Source organism: Bipolaris maydis, assembly GCF_028858645.1.
Source record: "Bipolaris maydis strain C4 unplaced genomic scaffold PSV08scaffold_11, whole genome shotgun sequence".
Classification (NCBI taxonomy): Eukaryota; Fungi; Ascomycota; class Dothideomycetes; order Pleosporales; family Pleosporaceae; genus Bipolaris; species Bipolaris maydis.
The window spans coordinates 800,358-812,602 of record NW_027093867.1 but is presented as its reverse complement, the minus strand read 5'-3'; the positions used below and the strand labels follow the sequence as shown (position 1 = coordinate 812,602).

The window sequence follows — 12,245 nt, the reverse complement described above, 5'->3', positions numbered from 1 at the left end:
CGCTCGGGCTAGATAGGGAGACAGAGCGCGAGTACCAAGAGATTGCTTTTTCGTTGCCAACGACTATGGACGTTGTTGAGGTGGTGTGGCGTTGCTGGGCAACAGTGGCTGTTGAGGGGGGAGGGGTCAGGTGACGTGGACCCCACGCGGGGTCTTGTCGTCGATTGTCGGCTGCACGGGCTGTGTGATGGCGCAACATGGACTACTCTAAATGGAGTAGCGGATGGGTCAGGAGAGCATGGCATGGGTGGACAAGCGGCATGGGCGGCCTGGAGCGAGGCTGGGAGAGGCTGGGCAAGCGTTCGGCTCCACCAGTGTGGTGATGATGTGTTCTGGTTCGGAACCCAATTCCTTTTGCATGCACGCAGCTTGCAAGCTCACCGTCCTTTCGCAAACGGGCGTGTCTTGTCCACGGTATCCCATCTTATCTGCTATCTGCGCCGCCATCTAGTCACGTTAGCAGCGACATACTACTGCTAACAGCATCCTGTTCACGGCGTGGCTGTGGGCGCGCGCGCTGCTGTCATCGACTGTCCTCTGCGAAGGACAGGGGCCGTCCCAACCACCATCCGCTACCCGCCGCCCGACACGACACACGCCCAGCCGTAGTGCTTCAACCTCTCCCTTTTTCTGCCAATCTAAGGCCGTCAAATAACCCAACCTTTCTCTTATTTTTCACTCGTGGCGCAATCTCGCTTCCCGCCTCCCTCCGAGCTTATAACACCGACTACTGTCATTGTCCGCCGCAAAACTCCTCTCCCCCCATAATGTTCTTCAAAAGGTAGCCCGCTCGCCCTTCACCCGCCAAACCCGGCAAGCTAACCCAATCTAGGCGATCAAGGGCCAATTCCTACGTCGAAAACGAACCTAACCCTCGCTCGCAGTCATTCGACTACGAAGCAGATAAGCGCCCCGAATCTAGTCGCAAAGAGTCCCATCACAGTCAGCCGCTGTCGCTCGACGATCAGGACATGTACCCCCGCCAACAGCAGCCCCAGGAGCCCACGTACGCTCAGAGTGCTCCCACTTCCCACAACGCCATGCCTATGCGAACCCAGACAGTGCCTTCCACCAGCAATACCACCCCAATGGGGCTGGGTATGCCCGATCTTCTCACCGCTGCCTTCAACCAGGCCGTGCAGCCATACACGGAGAAGATTGAGCAGCTTGAGAGCCAGCTGGCCGACCTGCAGGCTTGGGTAGACCAGCTCGAGCAACAGCGCGCCGAAGTGCACAACTGGATTGACAAGCGCGGCTTGCGACCAGGTATGTTGTGTCCTCTTCTCCAGCTTGCTGACGTTGTACTGACAATTTTCCAGACGTCCCCGCCTCAATCGCAAAGATTATGGACACCACGACTGCTGACGCTGCACCCACACTCAACGCCCAGCTGGACCGCAAGATTACCATTGTCAACTTTGATCTGCACCGCCTGCAAGACGACCTCAACGACTCTATATCTTCATCGCATTTTGCGTCAGCCATGTTGAAGTTCTTGCCCGACATCCAGCGTCTGACACTCCTCCCATCTGGACCCCGCTATGCCTTCGATCTCATCCTAAAGCTCGGCGGCAACCTCAACTCGCACGGCGGCATCGACAGCGCCGACGCCGGCGACATTGCCGCACGTCGCGACTTCTACAACCGCCTCGACGAGACCATGGTCGATGTTGTGCAGCGCCGATTTGGCGAAGGCGAGGCCTGGGACGTCAAGCGCGAAATCAAGCGCATTGAGAAGACGGCTAGTTATCTCAAGACATATGGTGTCGAGCCTTACTTCCCATCCACCCTCGATATGATGAAGCGCGAGATGGAGTTTCAGCCAAACGGCGCTGGTAACGGTTCCGTTACTCCGCCTCGGTTCCACTAGAGAGAACCTTGCCTAGTAGCCCCGTTCTGAGCGAAGATCAATGGTAATGCGAATTTGTGGTACCGAGCCGGGTTTTTCGCACGAACCATTCCCGCTACCATCTTTTTCCTTTACTTGTTTTTTTTCCTCTTTGGATACCACAAACAAACGTTCCGGCTCAGTCCGTTACCTATTCCAACCAACCCCCGCTCAGTTCGCGTCAGCCCCTGCTTGCGCTTCTAAAGTCATGCCCCGTACATGACGCTCTTTTTCTCTCTCCTTTTTCTAAGCCGTTTTTTTTGGATTTTCTCCCTCTTCCCCTTCTCTGGGCTACAGTGTTATTAAGCTTACAGAGTGGAATGGAGAAACCATCATACAAGGGCGGGGGCGGCACACATGAAGTCACAATGCCCAACACATACGACCTCTCTACAGATTTGTACTTTAATACTTATTTGTTCTCTAGGGACACGAATCTCCTTGCTTTCTTTTTTTCTTTGTCCTTTTTAATATCTCCCGGATTTTCCATGGTGGAGGAAGGAGAAGAGTAGGGCAAACGTCAAGCTGGAGAGGCTCTGGTTTGGGATGGGGAGGGGTCGCGTCGGGGGGTGTGTGCTTGTCGATTTGCATCATACCCAGGTATTGATTTCTTTTCTTTTTCTTTTGTGTAATGAAACTGGCGTTAATATATATGAGTGGATGAGGTGGTGGGCCAAGGGAAGAGGAAAGAAAGCATGCTGCGTGTCTTTTTTTTTTGCGTGTGTGGACGGTATGGCAGGGGTTTGCGGCCTGCTGTCGTTTCCCTGGTTAGTTGATATACATGAGCAATTGTTAATGCCTTGAAATCTGTGTTTGCTGTTTGCTGGATATACTGGTATAACATTGCAACGTCAATACCTTTTCCGTTATTTTGCTCAAACCATTATCTTGTTGAAATCGTCAGAGTAGTAATCTTACCCTTTTTTTTTTGAAAGCAGAGAAGGTAGATATAGGTTTCTCTCTGTTCAGTTTTGCCAGTTTAATCCATGTTCAGTCTAATAAATGCGATACCTAGTTATGTACATTTTGGAATAAAGAGAAAAAGAACAGGGAAGAGAGAAGAGCGAGGAGATTTTACAAACTGTACTGCAAGAGAAAGAAGAGACCATGCTGCAAGGAGAGTCAGTTATTCGGTGAACGTGGGTATCACATCTCCATATTGAGATCATTCCAAGAGAGAAGGAAATAGGAAAAAAAAGCGAAAATGTAGAAGCAAGGCGAAGAAGAAAAGGATGAAGGAACAAAAGAAATCAGACAAGTATAGAATCCAATACAGTCTCAATCCAAGCCTCCCAACTACTCCTCTTCATTCCCAACACCCCCTTACCCTGAATACTCTGGTCCTTACCAAGTTCATTCTGTAACCCCTCCTTTGCACCCTCACCCTGCTGCTCCCACCACTCAGCCTCCGCCCTCTCCTTCGCCCTCTTGACAACCCTCTCCTCATCCTCAACACGATACAAATCGCACTTGTTACACTCTCCACACAGCTGCCCTGGCCTGTCACGAAAATGGCCACAGAAATGCTGATAGCCCTCGTTTGCGAGGCCCTGGCGACAAACATAGCACATGCTGTAGCCGCAGAGGCAGACAAGCTTGTTGCAGCCTTCTGACTTGACGAAGCCGAGGTTGCATTGCGGACAGGTGCGTTTTACCGCATCTGTTGTGGCGCGCTCGAGTGTGAGGCGGAGCGAAGTAAGTTGGGAGGAGAAGCAGGTGTGGGGGTCGTGCCAGGGGAGCGAACAGGAGAGACATGAGGCGCGTTGGCAGGTAGGTGATAGGCATTGGAAGCGGAGACCCCGGCGCTTGAGGTGGATACGGCGGAGAGCTGCTTGGAAGGGAGCGATGACGGGGAGGCGGAAGACGATTGCGGCTATGCCGTATAAGAGGAGCAGGGCGAAGAGAATAACTTGTGTGGCTTTGAAGCATAAGAGTTCAAGCAAAGGGATAGAAGCTATCGAAGCTACGATCATGGGTCGAGGCTTGAAGCGTAGGTTGGAAAAGAGACTTGTGCTTGGAAGGGCGAGATCGTCCAATTCAGCGTAGGGACAGAAGGGGCATTGGACTAGAGGAAGCTGCGACCTTGTCAGTGCGTCGGCGGCGAAACGCTCGTTGAGTTTGGCAAAGTTATCCTTTCCATCTTGTTCCTCCTCCAGGGCCCGGCGGACAAAACTAAGCGGAATGCAACCTTTGCACTCGTCAGACCCCCCAGTCATTGGCGCTATGCACTTCAAAGTACAGAACTCGGTATTAATATTGCGTGCCCATCCCTGGTCGTAGAGGGCTGCATTAATGGCATGCCGTATGCAGCGGAAGCATATGTAGTGGCCTTCGATATCGCAGGTCGACATTTGCTGCAGAGTGTTTGGTATAAAGCAGCACTCGCAGTCGTACATTTCACCTTGCTGCTCAGCCTCCTCTTCGTTCCACTTCATAGCCAACTCGAAATCTTGTCGCAGCTGCGCGTCCCGATACTTTTCGTGTTCGGGCAGAATGAGGGCATTGTAGAGTTCCTGATTCAGCTCGTCGCTCCTTGTCTTCACCAACAGCGGCATGGGCGGGCGGTTCAGCCTCGAGTCGGCAGGCGTCCATATAACTAGAGGGTGGTCATTTGCGTTAGGTGCTTTGCGTCGCATGAGGAAATTCGTGATACTTGATCTCCAACTCTTACTTGAGAGCACTAGCAGCGTCGGTCGCGCATGTGTGTAGCTCCAATTGTACTCGGCCAAAACAGCCTTGATGGTGGAATGGCTTAAACCTTTGAACTCTTGGTAGAGGGCCTCCTTGGCGGCTTCCTTGTACCGGCGTGACCTGAACCTGTCCTCGAGTGCAAGCGGTATACCACGTGTGTCCTTCGGTGCATCTTCCTTGCGGTACCTGTACTTTTGCGCCGTCTCTCGTTGCTCTTCGTGCTCGGCTGGCATCCGGTATCTTCCTCGCACATACTTGTTGCCATGCTTGAGGAGTGTCTCGGTGATTACTTGTAGCCTGCTTTCTGGGCTGAAAGTAGAGAGCATCTCTCGAAAGACCTCGGGCTGGATGTTGGGGAATATGTCCGTGAGTGCCTGGAGAGCGGTATTGAGGTCACGAAGGTCAGGTTCGTCGATGCCATGGCTGTCGATTGGAGGAGGGCCAGGAGGCGCTGTGCCCAGGTTGGCTGAGGATTGGCGGGACTTTTGTGGCCGCACGAAGGAAGAGAAGACGGTAGACATGAAGGTTAGGAGCGTTCAACGCCACAGCAAATGGTGATGGCCAGACATGCGGTTTCGTGGGGCAGGCTGGTGCAAGTGGGGCTGGCAAAGGTCAAATAAACATTACATGAACATAGGCGATTAATAGGGCGGGCGGGGTGAAGAGAAGCCGAAGAAACGTGACCATGTCGTGAGCAGAGGCAGTGTTGGACCACGGCCCTAGGTGCGGCTGCAATGACGCGTAACTCAGGTCAGCCTTATCGCCTGGGCACGTGATGCCCGGACTTCGTCTTTCACGTCTTTCATATGGGTCCTTAACCTTTTTTAAGAAACGATACATGGAATACATATTCTGCCTGTTTCTATTGTATATTAAATGTGTAGATCCATTCAAAGGTTGTCCAGGGATAGAAAACCTCTTTGCTGAAATCATTAATAGTCCATCTCTTACGTATACTAGGAATCTTGCCAAGATCGTGCCAATACACCATTCGGACAAAAAATGAAAGTTACCAAAACAAAACCAAAAGCATACGACAGCGGAGATTCGCTAGTGGCCGGACACTTTGACAGGATTACATTTCTTTCTACCCTCGTCGTAATGTGTCAGCAGTATAATCTTGAACTGTTTCATTGTGAAGAAAAAGTCTTCTCTTCTCTTAAATGTGATTGCGAGAAACTAGCTCTGGGTCCAAACTCCCACATACCTAGCACTCCATACAAAAATAATTCGATCATCTCGCTAGTACGCCCTCTAGTTATTTCTTCAAGTTCTTACCGCTTCCACACAACATGCAAAAGAGAGGGTAAAGAGATTGTTTTCTGCCCAGAGTTAGGTTTAGGATATCGCTAACATGAAGTGATCCCTTTTCAAAAATTATACCTCCCCCATACCCCTATCATAGATAGAAGACACCAAATTAATGAGTCTTTTGCACACGTTACAGAGACAATTCAGAGAGCGAGAGAAAGTAGACTTCGTTTGTTAGTAATATGTTGATATGTTGATAGGTGTTAGGACATGTATCCATGACACATGTTATACTACAAGCATCCGCCTACGATAGCCTAGACACCGTGTTTCTCATCCCGAACAGCTGCGCTTCCTTCGAGCTCCGCAGGCGGCTGCTCTGGTGGAATATACAGGCTGTTCCTCCCAATCTCATGCGGCTTAGCTTCCGATGTATAAATCTCTGGCTTTACACCGTCTTGTGGCAGCTCGTTGATATCGTTTCCAGCAACTTCGGGCGGCGGTGGCACGGCAGGTGGTTGCGCAAGAGCGTGTTTCTTGTTGCGACGACGACGACGATAGACCAGGAAGAAGGCGAGGCCGACCAGAGCAAGACCGCCCACACCGCCGACGACACCACCAACTATGGCGCCCGTATTACTCTTTTTAGAATTGCTTGCCTCATTAGAGGTTCCTGTTGGGCGCGAGGGATTAATAGTCGGGTTGGGCGGAGTGCACATGTCGACGCTGTAGTAAACCCATGAAGCATTGTAACAGGCTGCTATCTGTGCGAATTGAAGAGCGGTTGAAGAGCAAGGCACAAACTCCTCAGCATCGGCGCCATAGATTGTCGCTGATAGAGTCAGTGCCTCAATGCATTCATCTTGGAAAAACTGTTCACTCACCACTGCAACCGGGATCGAGATCGACAACCTAGTGACGTTAGGTTTTTCCTACAGGCAGTCGTTTCGCTTTCGTCCATACCTGGAAACTCCCATATTTGCCATTGTCAGCCAATCTGGAACAGGTGCCATTGGGGTAGCCATTTTCAACATTGAAGCTTTGAAATGCATTTTTGCATTTGTCGTCCGTGAACGTGGCAATGATTGAGCTGGATACGAGATGGAACAATGCAGCGACCAAGACAAGGCTGCGAACCGTCCACACATGGGACCCGAGTTGAACCATTGTAGCGGGGCCGGGGAGGCTTGCTGAGTCCTTAGACCGCTCGCGAGTGTAGTCCGAAGAGCGGGAGAGTGGCAGAAGCGAGGGCGAAGGGATGAGCTTTCTTCTCGTAGCTGCGGCTCATGTAGCTGACTAAAAGAAATGCTAGTATCCCTCAACTCAGCTGGTCAATCAGCTATGAGTCGCTGAAAGAATCCAGCCTCGTCGATCATAAATCCTTCCTGGTCGCCTATCGTGGGCGAGAACCACTCGGACCTACTTACAAGACGTGGGTGTGGTGACACGAGCCCGGCGGGTAAAATCAGGGTGCGCCAATCCGACCCCAGTATGAACATCTTCACTCGATCTGGTGCTTGTTAATTCTTTCAGTGCATGAACATGAGCGCCATTCACGCCATGACACCACAATCGCATTGGCGTTTTTGGTGGCCGTTTCGGTGCGGGACGCTCCTTGGGCTTAGTAGTACAAACTTGATTGGCTATTTTCCTTTAACGGCTAAATCCTATAGATTATGTCACATCTAGTTGGCTTCGTAAGCAGATCGTGGCGTTCTAAAAGGGGAAGAATCCTTGTCACTGTGGGTTAGCCGCAAGCATGGGTCGGGGAACAAGAACCGCTAAGCAGTCTCGGCAACTAATTAACCATTGATGTGTAACCAGAAGACTACGGGATGCTCTATTTCTGTCTTTTGGCCCTCATTGATCTGGTTTATTGCTGAAAACGGAACTCTCAGCCAAGAACTATTCTTCAGAACGGTAGATTTGGGGTCGAAAAAGGCTGAGGCTGTACATAGAACCTCGTCAAGATTTCTCCACTGACATAGCTGATGAAGAGTATAAGAGGACTCTTGCCGGCTTAATGAAAGAAGCACATCGCAACAAGCAACCCGAGTCAATACTCAAATCCCATACTTAAAACAGCAGTCAAAATGCGTACCTCAATCATTGTCGCTCTTTCGAGCCTGAGCCTTACCGTTATGGGTTGCAGCACAGTGACCAAGGTCACCCATACCTTTTATGGATACCCAGATAACGACCCAGCAGGTAAGTTAAGATACAACCTTGTCGCCAACGCCAGGGCTGGTGGCCAATGCTAACGATCCACTAGGCCCAGCGACCGCTTACGATTGTGGCCGTGGCTTCAAGGCTGGTGGTACTGGCACCTATACCGATCCCTTGACTTTTGCCTCTGCACCCGGAGAATTCAACCAGTGTGAGGTCATCTACGACCCATACCTGCGCAAGTACCTGCGCTTCGAAGATTACTGCGCCCAGTGCACCACCGACTGGAAGGCGAACCCAAAGATCAACCATATCGATGTATGGACTGGCAGCACCACAGTCAATGGCGGTCAAGACCAGATACAATGTGAAAATGATCTTACGCCAGCAGATCGGAGCCAGACCATCGTTCGCCAGCCATCTGCTAATCTTCCTGTTGACAGTAAGTTGCCGCATTGAACTCGATTACTAGCGAGATGAGCTGACACATGACCAGAAACCAACCTTTATGTCAAGGGTGCAAGCCCCTCTTGCAGAACTAGCCACACATATCCCAGTTATAACATTCGCGATTACTGCTAGACAAAAACATGGTAGCTGTATAGCGCAGGAAACGTTTTTGGAGGCCATACTACGCATTTGGAGTCGTTTCGTTATGAGATTTTCTATACATAGGCATATATAAGCGTTGAAGCAGTTTTCCAGAAAACAAGTAGTGCATTGGAAGTATTGACACTCATACCATGAAGCTGTGGCTGGATTTCTTCAATGTCGCATAAATTAAATTAAACATTAGTAACGTGCCGAGCTGAACATCGGATGTAAACAGCCTATCGCCCGCCCCGCCCCGCCTTTAGTCCCTGCAGCTGCACCTGGTCAAGAGAACAACCTTAGTTTTCTACTGATGCGGCAACCTCCATGGTGGATCCAAGCAATGTTCCTCAAAAGGGAGCTCACAAGGACGGTTGCCGTCAAGCGAAACAGTGAGTTGTTTAATCCAGAGTAAGTATACGCACGTACAGCTAGCTTATCGTGAACGCAGTAAGCGCGAAAAGTCCAAGAAGGCAACTGGCGCGCCACTCACTGTGTCAGGCGTCCTAGCAAACCAGGCCCCTAGGGCTCAGAAGACAACCCAGGAGAGCCAATTGATGACGGAAAGTGTAAAGTCTGCTCCGAAAGAAGATTCTGAGACTGCTGCAACGCCGAAGAAAAATAAGCCACGTCCGAGCAAATCGTACGTACGCAGAGTCAGACCTATATCGACTCTAGACTTATGAGTGCAACAGTGCACGTGCAAGAATACAAGCAGCGAAAGCTTCGCTAACGACAGAATCACCTTCTTCGTCTACAGGAATTGTGAGATCAGCTCCTGATGTCAAAGAGCCCCGACTAGCCACAGTACCTGTGTCGGCATCGCCTTCTGGAGTACTACCGGCCAAAAATACGCACTCCAGGGTGACACCACCAACCCCAAACCCAGCAAAAGTTTCTAAATCTACACCAAATTCAACTCATAAGTCAGCCTCGAAACGGGTGCCCCCAAAAGCAAAATCATCAACATGGAAGACAGCATGGATGCTTAAAGAGACCACTGGGAGGACTATCATCACCATCGACACAATTTCATTGCAGCCCGACAACAACCCCGTCGACTCCACAGAGGGCTTCGAAACTCTCTGCAGCTATAACTGGCAAAACGATGGCACCATCTACGTCCCCGGTGGGCCTCCAAAATGGACACCTCCCCTATTACCAACCACCTTGGCACAGGACGCTGGACACCACTTCATCGACCAGAACGCCGCCCGCGTCCCCAAATACCCTTTCGAGCCCGCCTTTCGCGCCCTCTCTCTCATGAATCCTGAGACAAGCCTAGCCGCCGTCGACATCCTCGCCAACCGCAATTCTCTCCGCAAACTCCTCGATCTATCCGCAGGCAAAAAACTCGATCCCTTCTGCATGGGCCTAAACCTCATCAACGATACTCTCGTTATAAGCCGCAAAGAGCGTACCGCCCAGCACATGGTCCACGGTACCCCAAACTCCGGTTACGGGCATAACTTTGAACGAGCATTCACCACACCCGACAACGATCTGGGGAATTCGAGTAGCCACCATAGAGTGATTCGGTATCGAATTGGGCCGCTGGACTGCGTTGTTAGGTTTGAAGTCGATGCTTACTATGACGACTCGGAGCACGATATACTAGCCGATTCGCTCACAGCCGCAATGGAGAAACTACAAGTAGCAGAGAACGCAGCTCCATCGACCCCAATGCAACCACCCAATGCACCCACAATCGCAATCGAAAAAGGCACTTTCGTTTCTCCTTCCCTCCTCGCAGAAATCAAAGCAAAGAAATTGAATCGCGTGGCCGACGCCATGCCGCAGCTGTGGTTCGGTCGCACGCCGTATTTTATCAATGGCAACCATGAGAAGGGGACGGTGCATTCGGTTAGTGTTACGCGGGCGGAAGAGCAGTTTGGGAAGTGGGAGGCAGCGAATCAGGAGAGGCTGAGGAAGATGGTGGGGTTGTTGGTAGGTATTAAACGGACGGTGAGGGGGATCAGAGGTGGGGCAGGTATTCTGGTTTATGATGTCAAGGGTGGGCCCTTGAAGGTTTACCAGGCGAGGAGTGAGGAGGGGGTTTTGCCGAAGGATATTATTGAGAAGCATTGGACTGTGTGAGGTGATGAGTGTTGGGTGTTCTCGAATCTGCGGGTGGGGCAATTAACTTTTGATTTTCTACCACCTCTAAGATACATAAGGGCATGTAGATCTGGTGGATATTTCTGATTAAGCAGTCCTTTAATTACGAATCTCTACATAATAGCTGAAGATTTCAAACAAGGGGTATCGAAGAGACGGGCGTTCATACGGACGTCAACAGGGGATATTGGGGGATCATGAACTCGGAAAATTATAGTACGAAGATGCTGAGCCAGAGATAAGATGTAAAACAAAATCAAAAAAGTGGTATCAAGAAGTAAAAAGACACAAACTTAAAAGAACGAAGCGTAGAGATACGCAAAGCGTCGCCACCAAGACTCTTACAGCCAAGCCCACTCCACCTTGACCCTGCCCAAGTCGGGGTCGGCCAGCTTTTTGAACATGGCAGGGCTAACATCGAGGTCGGTAGGTTTGCAGCCGGTACCTGATATAAGATTAGCGCCAATTCACTGAACAAAAACGAGATGGGCCAATACGGCCTGAGGTACTTACACCTATCAATCACAGTCACGTCGATGCTGGCATCCTTGCCCGTCCTCTCGTCGACACGGTGGGCACGGATCTTCCTGCCACAGAGCGAATTGGTGTTGGGATTGGCGCCCACTTGATTCTTGTCCCCTTTTGAGTCCCCAATGTTAGTCTACATGTCATGTTGAAATATAGGAAACAAGACTTACAAAGGATGTGGGAAACGGCCACGACTGGATCGCCATCGCCGTGAGTCTGACCACAGGCGCCAAGGCCCGGGTTGTAATAGGTCAAGTCGCCCTCGAAAGTTTGCGCTCCTCCAGGTAAAGGTAGGGCAATATCACTACCACGCGGAATTAGCAATGACAAAGAAAGCTGGATTGAGTAAAGGCAACCTACTCAGACTTGCCAGATAGACCGACTGCCAGGCCCACGATGAGAGCCAGAAGAAGGATAAAAGAAGCGCCGATGATGATAAGGAGTGTACGACGGCTGATGCGATTGTTGAAATATCTTTTGTGTGGTGGGAGAAGATTGTCTAGATGGCGGGAAATAGTTGAGCTCAAGGCGCCTCCCGTTGCACCTGCAAGAAATCCTCCGCCCGATGTATTCCGTCTTCGTTCGGTTCCTTGATTGTCCGTCACACCCTGCTCAATTGAAGAAGCGGAGTCGTCAATTGCCGTCTCTTTCTTTTGCTGCTCTGAAAGCGCATCCTGATGATGCACAGGAGCATTAAATCCTGGCCCAAATGCAGCGGCTGCAACATCAGGAGAACCATCCTTTAAGTGCGCCTGCGCAGGCGGTGGAAGTGGTTTCCTGGGAATCATTGAAGAACTCATTTTCTAAGGAATGTCGGCGCGTAACTGGCGCGAAGCAGGGTATATGTAGAAAGATGTTTGTAACAACAACGCATCACGCTGTGGTGGAGCAATGGCAAAAACTAAGAGAGTGAACAGTTCAGACAAAGTGCCTGAACTTAACAAAGCGCATCAAGATAAGGGTCCAGGTTAGAGTGTGGAGAAGGAGGGGTCTTGTGGGTCAGAGAGTGAAC

General features: G+C 50.7%; 6 protein-coding genes across 6 annotated transcripts; 3 read left to right on the top strand and 3 right to left on the bottom strand.

Annotated features, from left to right (window-relative positions):
- Positions 1-767: 767 nt before the first annotated feature.
- PSV08DRAFT_249753 (uncharacterized protein) lies at positions 768-1,870 on the top strand (the record flags this gene model as incomplete). Its single annotated transcript, XM_014220756.1, has 3 exons — positions 768-781; positions 833-1,266; positions 1,320-1,870. The coding sequence occupies 3 exons, from the start codon at positions 768-770 to the stop codon at positions 1,868-1,870; spliced, it is 999 nt and encodes a 332-aa protein (XP_014076231.1).
- Positions 1,871-2,840: 970 nt separating this feature from the next.
- On the bottom strand, positions 2,841-5,261 carry PSV08DRAFT_8776 (uncharacterized protein). Its single transcript, XM_014220755.2, has one exon. The coding sequence runs from the start codon at positions 5,098-5,100 to the stop codon at positions 3,139-3,141; it is 1,962 nt and encodes a 653-aa protein (XP_014076230.1). The 5' UTR covers positions 5,101-5,261; the 3' UTR covers positions 2,841-3,138.
- A 435-nt stretch (positions 5,262-5,696) lies between these two features.
- Positions 5,697-7,051, bottom strand: PSV08DRAFT_318693 (uncharacterized protein). Its single transcript, XM_014220754.2, has 3 exons — positions 6,794-7,051; positions 6,715-6,742; positions 5,697-6,662 (listed from the first exon to the last, which is right to left on the bottom strand). Exons 1-3 carry the CDS (start codon positions 6,995-6,997, stop codon positions 6,148-6,150), a joined length of 747 nt encoding a protein of 248 aa, XP_014076229.1. The 5' UTR covers positions 6,998-7,051; the 3' UTR covers positions 5,697-6,147.
- Positions 7,052-7,660: 609 nt separating this feature from the next.
- PSV08DRAFT_364332 (uncharacterized protein) lies at positions 7,661-8,744 on the top strand. Its single transcript, XM_014220753.1, has 3 exons — positions 7,661-8,038; positions 8,103-8,438; positions 8,493-8,744. The coding sequence occupies exons 1-3, from the start codon at positions 7,924-7,926 to the stop codon at positions 8,576-8,578; spliced, it is 537 nt and encodes a 178-aa protein (XP_014076228.1). The 5' UTR covers positions 7,661-7,923; the 3' UTR covers positions 8,579-8,744.
- A 170-nt stretch (positions 8,745-8,914) lies between these two features.
- On the top strand, positions 8,915-10,939 carry PSV08DRAFT_411336 (uncharacterized protein; the record flags this gene model as incomplete). The annotated part of the gene is made up of 3 exons (XM_014220752.2): positions 8,915-8,979; positions 9,039-9,230; positions 9,283-10,939. The coding sequence occupies 3 exons, from the start codon at positions 8,915-8,917 to the stop codon at positions 10,682-10,684; spliced, it is 1,659 nt and encodes a 552-aa protein (XP_014076227.1). The 3' UTR covers positions 10,685-10,939.
- Positions 10,866-12,227, bottom strand: PSV08DRAFT_8755 (RlpA-like double-psi beta-barrel-protein domain-containing protein-containing protein). Its single transcript, XM_014220751.2, has 4 exons — positions 11,594-12,227; positions 11,404-11,537; positions 11,219-11,344; positions 10,866-11,150 (listed from the first exon to the last, which is right to left on the bottom strand). The coding sequence occupies exons 1-4, from the start codon at positions 12,031-12,033 to the stop codon at positions 11,047-11,049; spliced, it is 804 nt and encodes a 267-aa protein (XP_014076226.1). The 5' UTR covers positions 12,034-12,227; the 3' UTR covers positions 10,866-11,046.
- Positions 12,228-12,245: the final 18 nt, after the last annotated feature.

Excerpts from the sequence above, each read along its gene's own strand:
- PSV08DRAFT_318693 (XM_014220754.2), bottom strand. The coding sequence starts at position 6,997 with ATGGTTCAACTCGGGTCCCATGTGTGGACGGTTCGCAGCCTTGTCTTG. Across the intron at positions 6,743-6,793 it reads GCAAATATGGGAGTTTCCAG|GTTGTCGATCTCGATCCCGG; the intron begins GTATGGACGAAA and ends TAACGTCACTAG. Across the intron at positions 6,663-6,714 it reads TCTCGATCCCGGTTGCAGTG|CGACAATCTATGGCGCCGAT; the intron begins GTGAGTGAACAG and ends TGACTCTATCAG.
- PSV08DRAFT_8755 (XM_014220751.2), bottom strand. The coding sequence starts at position 12,033 with ATGAGTTCTTCAATGATTCCCAGGAAACCACTTCCACCGCCTGCGCAG. Across the intron at positions 11,538-11,593 it reads GGTCTATCTGGCAAGTCTGA|TGATATTGCCCTACCTTTAC; the intron begins GTAGGTTGCCTT and ends TCCGCGTGGTAG. Across the intron at positions 11,151-11,218 it reads CGTGACTGTGATTGATAGGT|GTACCGGCTGCAAACCTACC; the intron begins GTAAGTACCTCA and ends ATCTTATATCAG.
- PSV08DRAFT_364332 (XM_014220753.1), top strand. The coding sequence starts at position 7,924 with ATGCGTACCTCAATCATTGTCGCTCTTTCGAGCCTGAGCCTTACCGTT. Across the intron at positions 8,039-8,102 it reads CCCAGATAACGACCCAGCAG|GCCCAGCGACCGCTTACGAT; the intron begins GTAAGTTAAGAT and ends ACGATCCACTAG. Across the intron at positions 8,439-8,492 it reads TGCTAATCTTCCTGTTGACA|AAACCAACCTTTATGTCAAG; the intron begins GTAAGTTGCCGC and ends ACACATGACCAG.
- PSV08DRAFT_8776 (XM_014220755.2), bottom strand. The coding sequence starts at position 5,100 with ATGTCTACCGTCTTCTCTTCCTTCGTGCGGCCACAAAAGTCCCGCCAA.